Here is a 14,999-nt window from a genome sequence, read left to right on the forward strand (position 1 = left end):
TCTACAAAAAAGTCCGCGATGGTATATGTTTATCTTTTAGGGATAACCCACATTAACCATTTTTATTGTTTACTTTTTACGTGAGAAAATGGCTTATTTACGAAGCTATTTTAAGCAATACGGCATTAATCCTTATCGAATTAAGTACCTTAAATACAGTGTGCAATTAATATAGATCAATATGGTTCCTTACAGCATGTAAATTAAACAAATATTTTCGGAGATATTACAAATTTAAAATTTGCGTTTAAAAATGTGTAATGTAATAAAAATTGTATGAATTTAGATATTCCAAAGATAGCAGGAAATCTTCATAGTAAGTATAGGGGAAGAGGAATTGTTTTACTTCAAATTTAATGCGTGCAGCCAAGGGCAGTAATGAATGAACCGAAAATACTGGATCGATTTTAATCATGTTTTCATTGAGTGACATAGGCATATATATTTTATGCCCGTGCAAAGTCGGAGCGGGCCGCTATGTTTTTATATACAACGTTCATATTTTTTCTGTAGTGTATTTAATTTAGTATCAGCATTGCACCCGTGCGAAGCCGGGGCGGGTCGCTAGTAACTAAATAAAAATCAGTTTACAATGGATAGTCCGAGTAAAAGTACAGCCCATGTGAGGAAAAATAGGAACAAAGAAACACTGAGTGAAAATAAAAAACGTTTCTCACATTGGGGCCCGCTACCTAGTCTAGATGATTTGACAAATGTTCCAGCCAAAGTACAAAAAAAGAAAGCTGCTGCTCCGTTGGGAATCGAACCCACGACCTCCGCTTGCGAGCTCAACGTTCTAACTATTACACTATTGAAACTGTTGCCTACCATATTTCTACGACTTCTCATATGATATGGTTAGTGCTTAAAAAGCAAACTGGCTGACTTTTATACTGAAATACTTTCGATTTTGCATCACATCAGTTCAGTAATGACAAATATCTGATTATTTAACATAAAAAATACGTGAAAACATTGTACGTGCCTTTGAAAGTTGAGGTTTTCCCTCGATTTCCGCCCCTTCACCCCATGTGATCCTAACTTGATTCCAATGGGACCATCTCGGAAGGGCACTATTTCGAAAATCTGTCCATAATTGACCAAGAAATCGCCGAACATTAACAGAAATATATATACAGCCGAACATAGAACCTCCTCCTTTTTAGAAGTCGGTTAAAAAACGTTATAGAACTTTATAATTAAGTAGCAATTAATTTAAAAGGCTTATTTGGCATTCAAAAAACCACTATCTTGATCTTTTAAAAAAAATCTAAATTAAAAAAAAAACTTAAATGGAACTTTACAAATAAATATCAAATCCAAAAGAAACTTAAGATTAAGTAAGAAAAACTTAACTTTACAAGTCAAAAGATTCTTTAAAATATCAATATATTTTAAAATGCCTCAAAAATATCGATATCTCGACTAAAAATATCTTAAAAAGTTAACATACTATCCTACTATCGTATCGTACATACATACAAGTCGTGTATTTGAAATATAAAATATTATAGGAGTCCGTGAAGTAGAACTATTACGACAAAAACATAGATATAGCTCCTCGTATCGGATACACATTTTTCCAAAAAAAAAAACACTAAAATACGGTGTTATGATGCCTACTGGATATTACACCCCAGCGAACGTACTTGAAGCAGAACGGCACTAATTATAAAACAAAATATACAGCATTTCCAACGAGGCGAAATTTAAAAAAAAAGAAGAAAAACAAGCTGCGATTGTTACCGAAAAAACTCAGAATGAAGTCAAGCAAGAAACAAAATACAGAGACTTATTTTCAAACTTAGGTCCAAGGTTTATTATTGGAAGGGGCCTTAATATTAAACACACAGCCTGGGATTAGAAAACACCTGGAAGAGGAAATGAGTTACCCACAACAATCAATATAAATTATAAATTGTAGTTATCGCTCAGGGCGCGAACACGCTTCCTGGCCCACCGACAATAATAAAGTACTAAACCTACTCGATTTTTATATTTCCAAAGACATCCCCTCAAATCAAACCAAGATCTTGTGCGAATTATCATGTGATCACACTCCAATATTTTTAACAATAACACATGAAAATTCTGAGAAAAAAAAAACATAATCTTACCACCTGGGACAATTTTAGATTTGGAAAGGTTTAGTGAATTTTCTTATTTAAGTTTAAAGGTTTATTAAAAATATCGATACTTTTTAAGGGGTTTAGAAAATATTGATATTTTTTTGTACTAAGCATATCCAATGGAACATGTAACATAAATCCCATCATCCATTCTAAGCCCTGTAAAATTAATTCACAGTCCTGGTAGCACGTGGACAATGCTCACTGACTTCTGATCATCCGTTATTTTAACTCAAGATGAACGAAGAATATGACACAGTTCACCTGACATTGTTTGCGTTTTTTTTTACAATATTCGAGTAGCAAGCTCATGGCCACCTCGATGCTCTGACATGTAAATTATCGTCACTCGTTTTCCTCAAGTGGGGGTTAATCTTATTCGTACCCACGGCTCCAGGTGTTTCATTAAAGACAACGGTCGTGCCCGTTCGACCCAAAAGGAACGGTTTAAATACCGATGAGAAAGTTTTATTTTTATTGTTATCGTTATTGGTCCGTTTTACGACTATTGAAATGTACATGTCCGTTAATTATTTCCAAAATTAAAGAAAAACGCATCGGTAGCCGGGGTAATTAGTACGCGGGAGCCGGTGCCTGCATATGAAGTTGTTTTTTGCTTCTTGTATGCTCTCGTCCGCGATTTCCAACTCATCATGTGCCATACATGGAAGCAAATGTAGAAAGTTCGGTTATGTCTTTTATATTAGTCGTAGTAGGCTGTGGGCATTTGTTAAATTAAGGTTTTTGTTAGGTTCAAAAATAGTTTTTTTAATTTTTGACATCAGTAAAACAAGTGTGCAAAGAACCGGCATTGAATTTTGTTTCAAAAATGATCTTTCTACTACAAAACAGCCAAAATGGCAAAAATAAAACATGTTATTATGACTTTCTTCGACACAGAGACTAATATCGACGTCCTTCGGCATCCGCCAACCAAAACCAGGCTAACGTCATCGAAGATTTGATGTTGGGCAATCATGAGACATTGTTGACATCACCAACTAGTTAATTTCGTCCAAATCCGATCCATGTTAAAATACAGACATATTGACTTCAACAACATTCAATTTTTCTATAAAACAATTTAACAATTTAAATAATCAGGTAAGACTGGACCCCTTTCTGATAAACTTAGACATATATTCATTAATCTTTACGCTTGCCAATGTGTTAAAATACGTATATATATATATATATATAAATATATACGTGTTTTAACACATGTTTCAAACACATTGACAATAGGAGATATTATAAAACATTCAACAATTAGCCATTTGCTGTCAACAAAACTTTAATACAATTTAATTAATTATTCATTAGTCTTTTTAGAATGGGTATTCATAGGACATTCTCTAATACGAGTTTTACCGAAAGTTTAGTTATGGTACTATAGTAAACAATCACCAAAATAACAAGATAATCATATCCACCAATACCCCAAATACCACGTATGCAAAAAAATAGCGGTTTCTTCCATTCGAAGCCGGAATATAGATATCACAAAAACTCTCAACCATCTTGACCAAAAACTTAACAATTAAACAGTATGATGTCTGCTAATATTAATAAAGAATGTAAACACAGATGAAAAAATGATGTAGAAATGTGCTTATTCTTGATGCCTCAGGACTTATATAAAATCGTAACTGAATCATTTTATTTTGGAGAAAATATACTGAGAAATAACACTAGCAAACTATCCAAGGTTACCTACAAATTTTCTGTTACGCTTCTTTCTCCATATCTATTTTTATTGTTTATTGCAATCAGTCAGATTTAAGAAAGGTCTTAACTGTTGCTCTCTTAGAAAGCACGAACAATTAAAGTACCAATAATTTGAATGAACATGGAAGATTGTCGTAAAGCCTAAGTAATATGTATATCACAAATTAGGACGTTTGAATGTATTGGTTTTCAAGCCGTTTTCCATCATTGTATCTGCTTATATACCTCTTACAATAACCGGTCTATATTTTATTAATCACAATCCCATTCGAAGGAATATTGCAAAATATAATTCTTCTTGTGTTTAACTACACATTTTTTTCAGAAACTTTAGATACTGAGAAATTATGCTATTACAGAAACTTCCTTAAAATAATTTACTTCGTATGCTTTAGTTCTCTTTAATGTATAAAGCCCCCTTGCTATTCTGATAGAGCAGACCTAATTTAAACTATAATTTTTGTAATTATTTCAGATCTTACAAGATTAGCAACAACCTTGACTGTTTCTTAATTCCCTGCACACATAAATTATAAAATAAATTATTAGTAACAGTTTAATAATAACAAAATATCAGGAAACTTGTTTATTATAAACAGAAAACCTTCCGAAACCTTCAAAACTTTTCGATGTGATCGTAAGCATAAAAACCAGTAATCAATGAAATGGCAAAATAAAACAATCTTAACATATTAAAAGACCGCGTTTTCTTGAACATGTACACCGTCAACGGCAGGTGACTTCACCACACAAATATTTTAAATAAATACTTAAAGTTATTATCCAACGTCGATAATCGACACTGGCGAGAATAATGAATACTGATTAATGGACGTTGTGGTGACAGGATCACCAGACGCTCACCATAACCAGACAGAATAACACCATAACCAGGGCCAGAAACACAAAATATTTGAAAAAATATGAGATCTGAAACGGGAGCACGTGAGACAGAACTGTAATTTTTTATTTTGCTGCTTTCGTAGCTAGAAGTATAAAAACAAAATGAACGACAAATTTCACCTAATTATTTCTACGACTACTTTTAAGCAATAATGCTAAAGTAAACAAATATTCGTATATTAAATTGAAGAAATACTGGGTTTTTGAATTTTGGTAATTAGAGATATTCTGTAACTCCTAGAAAGTTTAAATATTTTCTGTATCAGCAGCATTTCTTAGAATTTTGTTTATACGCCATATTAATTTATTCTATATCAGAAAAAGCTTAATTAATTAAATAATAATGCCTAATAGGTTCTTAGTTTGCATTTTAGACTGGCTGACTATAGAGCCAAATGTGAAAGACCATTATTCAACAAAGATAGAGTTAAATAGTCAATATGGCAACAGTGTATAATCGATTTTAAATACATTTAAAAACAATTTATACAAGTTTGGAATCAGCAAAAGAAAAATAATAAGTGAGTAGAAACACAATTATTTAAGGGTTTAGTAAAAAATTATATAGCATTTTTTCATATACTTTGGAAATATTTGCTTAAAATGTTGCACATATTTGAATAAAACGTATTTTGTTACTTCTATTGCATTTTTATTTTCCCCTATTATTATTATTATTATTTAAATTTCGCCCCCTAAAAAATAATTCGTTATGGCAACCCCCGCGCCCTCTATAGTGCTTCCAATAAAACATCCAAAGCACGTCATACATGTACTGCCAAATTCAGTTTGACTGGAACGAGATAATGGGGGGGGGGGTGTCCGTTGTCAGTAAAATGCATTTGTCAGTAAAATTTTTTGCAATTTTATTGGAAATATCATTAGCGTGTTGCAGCTGAAATTAACGGTAATATAAGCATGTGAATGCAAACCTGTGACGAATCAATATCACCTTGATGTTAGGTGATATTTGCTATCACTGTCAAGATACCGCTATTTCCGATCAAATTTATGAAATGTACAAAAACAGTGAGTAGTTTTTTTGATGGAAACCCAATTTAACACAATTATTTCAGAGAAAACTGTTGGTCTTGGAAGCATCCATAGAGAGCTTAGAGATATGCAGCTCCTTGGGGGATGTAAGTGATCCCTTCATATACTGTTAGGAAACATAGAACTGAAATGGTGTAAAAATAACCGACAAAGAGATTCAATGGAATTTTAAGACGTTGCTTTTAAAAACACATAATCAAATTAAGGAAAAATTATAATTTTGGTTTATGTACCTAAACGATTCATGGATGTTCCAGAGCGGAACATCGGGCCACTCTTGGTAAAATGATAAAAAAGAGTGTAAAGACAACAAAAGTTGATGGACAAAAGTATAACAATGTTATTAGTCATAATATTTTTTTAATAATTCATTGCAGATTCTTTTTTATGTAATTTATTTTTTTAGAAACAAGCCTGAATAAAGATATACTGTAGAAAGAAACATGATCTACAATAATGCCTTCCCTTTGGATAAACTCCATCAGATAGAAAGAAGAAACATTGACAAATGGTGGAATTGTGACCAAGTATTCAATAGATTAGACCTTAACAATATGGTAGTTGACTTGAACAGTGATTCTGATGGTGACAGTGAATGAAAATTTTTTGTTGTAGTCTTATTGCCCAATGCTGACAATTACCAACACCGAATGATAAGATTGGAAAGAACTAAAGATGAGTACATAATTAATATACTTTAACTGTAGGAAATTGTAATACAGAGTTTGAAAGTTTTGTGTGCATAGATGTGTGTGCAATTGCTGAGAATATACATGAGCATTTGAATAACATTTATGAGGAGTTTTGCAGATATGGCAAATGCATTAGAAAGAAAGCAATTATTAAATATAATTTTATAAAGAAAATGTACACATGCACAGTAACAGAAATATATGCTCTCGAATGAAAGTAAAATACATTAATTTGTTTAATACCATTGTTAATTAGGTGGATTAGGACTCCAGCGAGTACTCATGGATGGTGTCCAAAAAAGCTCAATGATATAACTAACAACTCTAACCTACAAACTATTGCGACTGTATAATTAACTGTAGTTTTAAGTCCTTCGATAATATATGCATTAGATGCGTTATAATGTTAAAATACATTATATTTTATAACGTAATTTTTATTTAATTATTTTATTTACATTAGCATTTTGTTATGGCAGAGTCAAAATAAACCAAAGATTAATATGCATGAAAAATAATGACGGGCACTGACCGTTTTATTATAAGGACAATATATTCTCTAAGTTTTCTGGTCAGAAGTTGTTCCACGCGGCATCGGGTGGTTGTATAACGACTTCCTGCATTGCAAAATTCTCGACCTCAAATCCGCGACAGTCTTATCACGCCTAATAACCCATTCGACTTATTAAAAAAGTCAACCCGTATTTTGCCAATTCCACGGTTTCGAAGAACAACAATAAGCGACGGTAGGAGTGTTGCGGCCAGATATGTTAATAAAAACCGGGTACAATTATACGAAACTCGATTTTATATGCGAAGTTGGCCGCGATCGAGGGGAAATAACCGTCAACAAACACCGACGGATATCGGGGTAAAAAAAAAACGGCGTCCGAACAACCTTGCTTTTGGTTATCTGGTGCTTTTTGTCAACTAACGGAATACGTTTCGTCGTAATAATTAACGACTCCATCGCGGCGAGGCGAAAATCGAAATACAAACAACTCACCGCTTATTTTCCTCATGTTTGTCGTCTGTCGCGTCTCTTCAGTCCGTATTCACTGCACCATTACGACAAAAAACACAGCTATGATTAGAAAACACCGCGTATTATTCTCCCCAAGATCCAAGACGTTGGCTTCGGCCGAACATAACCAAAGAAAACAGCGCGCACTTCACCAGTCGATGTTGTGGCCTACTCGCGGGCGATTTTCCGTGTTTCCCCCGAGCCCCGGGGGTCGATTTTCTCGTTCCCGTCCGGAAAATACGTGGTTTTCCGCGGAAAACCGGAAGAAACACGCCGACACACACAAAACGCGGCAGCACAATACGCTGACTCGGTGAACGATCCTAAGGACGAGCGGCGATGGCGACGTTGCCGATGTGACCTCCGAAAAAGTCCGGGGTGGAAATCGATGAGCGGTCAAACATACCTGAGGTTTGTTCCGATGTTTCGCAAAAATTTGACCAGATTAAAAAAATAAATAATGTAATACAACAAATAATGAAAAACAAAGCACAAAACCAACATCTCAAAAAATTGTAATATAAAACAAGAATTAAGGAACTTCTTGACAAATCCTTCATAATCATTTCCTATGACTGAAATAAAAAAAAGACAAAAGTAACGTCCCAAAAAAATCGTAACCTAAAATAATGAATGAGAAGTATCAAAAAGTGTATTGACAAATATTTTATAATAATTTCTTATGATTACTATTTTCGATATTTCGTAACAATGTAACCAAGTTCAAAAAATGCAAAATCATATATCATTCTAATAATCATTAGCATAAAACAATAATAACAAAATTAAAGACAAAAAATCGTAACATAAGGATTAAGAAGTCTCGCCGGCAATGCCGCGCCGGGTCATAGGAGACAGCGCGGTGGTCGGGAGTTGCGTAGCGGAATTCAAGGCCTACTCTTTCGTATCGGTCCTCGCAATCGAGAGGCGGCCGTGCGACGATATAATAAAAAAATCGGCAAAAAATTGATTCCTCGTTGTTTTGGCCGATGATGGATCATTGTTTTTACGCGCCCGACGACGAGCCGTCACGGGGAAGTTCGTTGAATGGAATCTGGACGCGGGCGTTTAGAGCGGATCTCGGGAGCCGGTGCATTGTAAATTTTTTTTGCAGGTCGAAATTCGTCGACATTCTCGCAACGGACGCATGAATGAAACGGATTTTTCGGAAACACGGTGTCTGGAAACGGATTCGTTTTTTCTGTAAATGTTTCCTATAAACGATATAGATGCCAAAATTCGTTCTACAGGGTGTTGCTGCAGACATACATTTATAATTTTACTATTATATTAGTTAATAATGTCTTTATCCTAGAGACTTAAAGAAAATTGATATTTTCCTTATATATGGTAGCGAACAGGTGGATTTTCTCCCTTTTCATATTTTTTGCTACAATTTCCTATTAAATAATAGCAAGGGAATGGAAATTACAGGGTTTATAAAGAATTTTATGATCAATTGGGCAATAGTACTTAGGGCAATAGGGTTTACGTTGAATTGAATGGTACCATAATCATTTTTATCCAACCTTTAGTTTTTAAGTTATACATTGAAAAATGTATTTTCCACAAGTAACTAGATTTCCGTTAATGTCTCATATCTTTAAAATTATAAGTTCTGAAGCAATTTAACATGGATTTTCGTTTCTTTCACCCCCAAATACATATATTTTGCGGGTTTTATCTTCATCTGAGAGGAAGTAAAAATTTGCGAATTTTTGTTACCTGAAAGGTAAAAAATTCTGGTATTTTTTCCATGTCGTGAAAATTTGCGATTTTTTGGCATTTTCTATCTTCTTGCTGGCATTTTCTTCCAAATAATCACAAAGTAATAAAAATAACAGGGCTTATAAAGAATTTTGCGCTGAATCGAATGGTACTATAATCATTTTAATGCAACCTTTAGTTTTTAAGTTACATATTGAAAAATGTATTTTCGAAAATTAGCTAGATTTCCGTTAATGTCTCATATCTTTGAAATTATAAGTTCTGAAGCAATTTAACATGGATTTTCGTTTCTTTCACCCCAAAATACATACATTTTGAGAGTTTTATCTTTATCTGAAAGGTAAACAATTCTGGCACTTTTTCCATGTATATAGTCGTGAAAATTTGCGATTTTTTGCCATTTTCAAGCTTCTTGGTGGCATTTTCTTCCAAATAATCAGAAATTAATAAAAATAACAGGGCTTATAAAGAATTTTGCGCTGAATCGAATGGTACTATAATCATTTTAATGCAACCTTTAGTTTTTAAGTTACATATTGAAAAATGTATTTTCGAAAATTAGCTAGATTTCCGTTAATGTCTCATATCTTTAAAATTACAAGTTCTGAAGCAATTTAACATGGCTTTTCGTTTCTTTCGCCCCAAAATACATATATTTTGAGAGTTTTGTCGTTATCTGAAAGGTAAAAAATTCTGGCACTTTTTCCATGTATATAGTCGTGAAAATTTGCGATTTTTTGCCATTTTCAAGCTTCTTGCTGGCATTTTCTTCCAAATAATCACAAATTAATAAAAATAACAGGGCTTATAAAGAATTTTGCGCTGAATCGAATGGTACTATAATTATTTTAATGCAACCTTTAGTTATTAAGTTATATAATGAAAAATGTATTTTCGAAAATTAGCTAGATTTCCGTTAATGTCCCATATCTTTAAAATTACAAGTTCTGAAGCAATTTAACATGGCTTTTCGTTTCTTTCGCCCCAAAATACATATATTTTGAGAGTTTTGTCGTTATCTGAAAGGTAAAAAATTCTGGTACTTTTTCCATGTATATAGTCGTGAAAATTTGCGATTTTTTGCCATTTTCAAGCTTCTTGCTGGCATTTTCTTCCAAATAATCAGAAATTAATAAAAATAACAGGGCTTATAAAGAATTTTGCGCTGAATCGAATGGTACTATAATCATTTTAATGCAACCTTTAGTTTTTAAGTTACATATTAAAAAATGTATTTTCGAAAATTAGCTAGATTTCCGTTAATGTCTCATATCTTTAAAATTACAAGTTCTGAAGCAATTTAACATGGCTTTTCGTTTCTTTCGCCCCAAAATACATATATTTTGAGAGTTTTGTCGTTATCTGAAAGGTAAAAAATTCTGGTACTTTTTCCATGTATATAGTCGTGAAAATTTGCGATTTTTTGCCATTTTCAAGCTTCTTGCTGGCATTTTCTTCCAAATAATCACAAATTAATAAAAATAACAGGGCTTATAAAGAATTTTGCGCTGAATCGAATGGTACTATAATCATTTTAATGCAACCTTTAGTTTTTAAGTTACATATTGAAAAATGTATTTTCGAAAATTAGCTAGATTTCCGTTAATGTCTCATATCTTTAAAATTACAAGTTCTGAAGCAATTTAACATGGCTTTTCGTTTCTTTCGCCCCAAAATACATATATTTTGAGAGTTTTGTCGTTATCTGAAAGGTAAAAAATTCTGGTACTTTTTCCATGTATATAGTCGTGAAAATTTGCGATTTTTTGCCATTTTCAAGCTTCTTGCTGGCATTTTCTTCCAAATAATCACAAATTAATAAAAATAACAGGGCTTATAAAGAATTTTGCGCTGAATCGAATGGTACTATAATCATTTTAATGCAACCTTTAGTTTTTAAGTTACATATTGAAAAATGTATTTTCGAAAATTAGCTAGATTTCCGTTAATGTCTCATATCTTTAAAATTACAAGTTCTGAAGCAATTTAACATGGCTTTTCGTTTCTTTCGCCCCAAAATACATATATTTTGAGAGTTTTGTCGTTATCTGAAAGGTAAAAAATTCTGGTACTTTTTCCATGTATATAGTCGTGAAAATTTGCGATTTTTTGCCATTTTCAAGCTTCTTGCTGGCATTTTCTTCCAAATAATCACAAATTAATAAAAATAACAGGGCTTATAAAGAATTTTGCGCTGAATCGAATGGTACTATAATTATTTTAATGCAACCTTTAGTTATTAAGTTATATAATGAAAAACGTATTTTCGAAAATTAGCTAGATTTCCGTTAATGTCTCATATCTTTAAAATTACAAGTTCTGAAGCAATTTAACATGGCTTTTCGTTTCTTTCGCCCCAAAATACATATATTTTGAGAGTTTTGTCGTTATCTGAAAGGTAAAAAATTCTGGTACTTTTTCCATGTATATAGTCGTGAAAATTTGCGATTTTTTGCCATTTTCAAGCTTCTTGCTGGCATTTTCTTCCACATAATCACAAATTAATAAAAATAACAGGGCTTATAAAGAATTTTGCGCTGAATCGAATGGTACTATAATTATTTTAATGCAACCTTTAGTTATTAAGTTATATAATGAAAAACGTATTTTCGAAAATTAGCTAGATTTCCGTTAATGTCTCATATCTTTAAAATTACAAGTTCTGAAGCAATTTAACATGGCTTTTCGTTTCTTTCGCCCCAAAATACATATATTTTGAGAGTTTTGTCGTTATCTGAAAGGTAAAAAATTCTGGTACTTTTTCCATGTATATAGTCGTGAAAATTTGCGATTTTTTGCCATTTTCAAGCTTCTTGCTGGCATTTTCTTCCAAATAATCACAAATTAATAAAAATAACAGGGCTTATAAAGAATTTTGCGCTGAATCGAATGGTACTATAATCATTTTAATGCAACCTTTAGTTTTTAAGTTACATATTGAAAAATGTATTTTCGAAAATTAGCTAGATTTCCGTTAATGTCTCATATCTTTAAAATTACAAGTTCTGAAGCAATTTAACATGGCTTTTCGTTTCTTTCGCCCCAAAATACATATATTTTGAGAGTTTTGTCGTTATCTGAAAGGTAAAAAATTCTGGTACTTTTTCCATGTATATAGTCGTGAAAATTTGCGATTTTTTGCCATTTTCAAGCTTCTTGCTGGCATTTTCTTCCAAATAATCACAAATTAATAAAAATAACAGGGCTTATAAAGAATTTTGCGCTGAATCGAATGGTACTATAATTATTTTAATGCAACCTTTAGTTATTAAGTTATATAATGAAAAATGTATTTTCGAAAATTAGCTAGATTTCCGTTAATGTCTCATATCTTTAAAATTACAAGTTCTGAAGCAATTTAACATGGCTTTTCGTTTCTTTCGCCCCAAAATACATATATTTTGAGAGTTTTGTCGTTATCTGAAAGGTAAAAAATTCTGGTACTTTTTCCATGTATATAGTCGTGAAAATTTGCGATTTTTTGCCATTTTCAAGCTTCTTGCTGGCATTTTCTTCCAAATAATCACAAATTAATAAAAATAACAGGGCTTATAAAGAATTTTGCGCTGAATCGAATGGTACTATAATCATTTTAATGCAACCTTTAGTTTTTAAGTTACATATTGAAAAATGTATTTTCGAAAATTAGCTAGATTTCCGTTAATGTCTCATATCTTTAAAATTACAAGTTCTGAAGCAATTTAACATGGCTTTTCGTTTCTTTCGCCCCAAAATACATATATTTTGAGAGTTTTGTCGTTATCTGAAAGGTAAAAAATTCTGGTACTTTTTCCATGTATATAGTCGTGAAAATTTGCGATTTTTCGCCATTTTCAAGCTTCTTGCTGGCATTTTCTTCCAAATAATCACAAATTACTAAAAATAACAGGGCTTATAAAGAATTTTGCGCTGAATCGAATGGTACTATAATTATTTTAATGCAACCTTTAGTTATTAAGTTATATAATGAAAAACGTATTTTCGAAAATTAGCTAGATTTCCGTTAATGTCTCATATCTTTAAAATTACAAGTTCTGAAGCAATTTAACATGGCTTTTCGTTTCTTTCGCCCCAAAATACATATATTTTGAGAGTTTTGTCGTTATCTGAAAGGTAAAAAATTCTGGTACTTTTTCCATGTATATAGTCGTGAAAATTTGCGATTTTTTGCCATTTTCAAGCTTCTTGCTGGCATTTTCTTCCAAATAATCACAAATTAATAAAAATAACAAGGCTTATAAAGAATTTTGCGCTGAATCGAATGGTACTATAATTATTTTAATGCAACCTTTAGTTATTAAGTTATATAATGAAAAACGTATTTTCGAAAATTAGCTAGATTTCCGTTAATGTCTCATATCTTTAAAATTACAAGTTCTGAAGAAATTTAACATGGCTTTTCGTTTCTTTCGCCCCAAAATACATATATTTTGAGAGTTTTATCGTTATCTGAAAGGTAAAAAATTCTGGTACTTTTTCCATGTATATAGTCGTGAAAATTTGCGATTTTTTGCCATTTTCAAGCTTCTTGCTGGCATTTTCTTCCAAATAATCACAAATTAATAAAAATAACAGGGCTTATAAAGAATTTTGCGCTGAATCGAATGGTACTATAATCATTTTAATGCAACCTTTAGTTTTTAAGTTACATATTGAAAAATGTATTTTCGAAAATTAGCTAGATTTCCGTTAATGTCTCATATCTTTAAAATTACAAGTTCTGAAGAAATTTAACATGGCTTTTCGTTTCTTTCGCCCCAAAATACATATATTTTGAGAGTTTTATCGTTATCTGAAAGGTAAAAAATTCTGGTACTTTTTCCATGTATATAGTCGTGAAAATTTGCGATTTTTTGCCATTTTCAAGCTTCTTGCTGACATTTTCTTCCAAATAATCACAAATTAATAAAAATAACAGGGCTTATAAAGAATTTTGCGCTGAATCGAATGGTACTATAATTATTTTAATGCAACCTTTAGTTATTAAGTTATATAATGAAAAACGTATTTTCGAAAATTAGCTAGATTTCCGTTAATGTCCCATATCTTTAAAACTATAAGTTCTGAAGCAATTTAACATGGATTTTCGTTTCTTTCACCCCAAAATACATATATTTTGCGGGTTTTATCTTTATCTGAGAGGAAGTAAAAATTTGCGAATTTTTGTTACCTGAAAGGTAAAAAATTCTGGTACTGGCTTTTTACTGGCATTTTCTTAGTATATATAGTTATATATACATAATAATTATATATACTATAATAGTCACAGGTTAATAAAAATAACAGGGCTTATAAAGAATTTTGCGCTGAATCAAGTGATAGTGTGATAACTTCTACGTAACATTTAGTTTGAAATTTCAACGAAAACTAGAATGATTGTCTATTGTGAGCTTGATACAAGTTTTAATCACAAACACACAAATTAAACACCCTGAATTGTCTTAAATATGCGATAACGTACAAAATTCCTCATATTATTAGCCACAGAGATAATCGTTAAACAATAACAATATTATCTACTTTAACCTCATTGTTTTTATTGACACAAATACAATAACACTGGCACCAAAAATAAACCACCCATCATCGCGTTGTCATGAATATTTCCAATCTGCGGAACATTGTTTTAAAATTACAAGGTTTTGGTATATAACGTCCCAAATTTATGTTAAAAAGTTGTTCACATTAATTAATTTAGAAATTCTAGGTTAGAAATCCAGTTCGTCATATCTGAACTCTTTG

At 31.8% G+C, this 14,999-nt stretch overlaps 1 protein-coding gene and 1 long non-coding RNA gene across 3 annotated transcripts in view; one reads left to right on the forward strand and one right to left on the reverse strand.

Annotated features, from left to right (window-relative positions):
• The window catches only part of ckn (CRK like proto-oncogene, adaptor protein), a 295,091-nt gene that overhangs the window by 268,742 nt on the left and 11,350 nt on the right, over positions 1–14,999 (reverse strand). Inside the window, exon 1 of one of the 2 annotated variants that reach the window (XM_076415880.1) lies at positions 7,512–7,853. The exons of the other annotated variant lie outside the window; for it this stretch is intronic. Coding sequence (XP_076271995.1) covers positions 7,512–7,527 — 16 coding nt within the window. The 5' untranslated portion in view covers positions 7,528–7,853. Of the gene's footprint in view, positions 1–7,511; positions 7,854–14,999 lie in introns of those variants that run through there. 2 annotated transcript variants of the gene reach the window in all.
• On the forward strand, positions 5,701–6,309 carry LOC143203646 (uncharacterized). The gene is made up of 3 exons (XR_013007392.1): positions 5,701–5,789; positions 5,837–5,899; positions 6,220–6,309. It is a non-coding gene; the product is annotated as an uncharacterized LOC143203646 (long non-coding RNA).

The sequence above is a fragment of the Rhynchophorus ferrugineus genome, unplaced genomic scaffold, assembly GCF_030347505.1.
Source record: "Rhynchophorus ferrugineus isolate W39M unplaced genomic scaffold, kcgeb_rfMv2 rfM10, whole genome shotgun sequence".
Classification (NCBI taxonomy): domain Eukaryota; kingdom Metazoa; phylum Arthropoda; class Insecta; order Coleoptera; family Curculionidae; genus Rhynchophorus; species Rhynchophorus ferrugineus.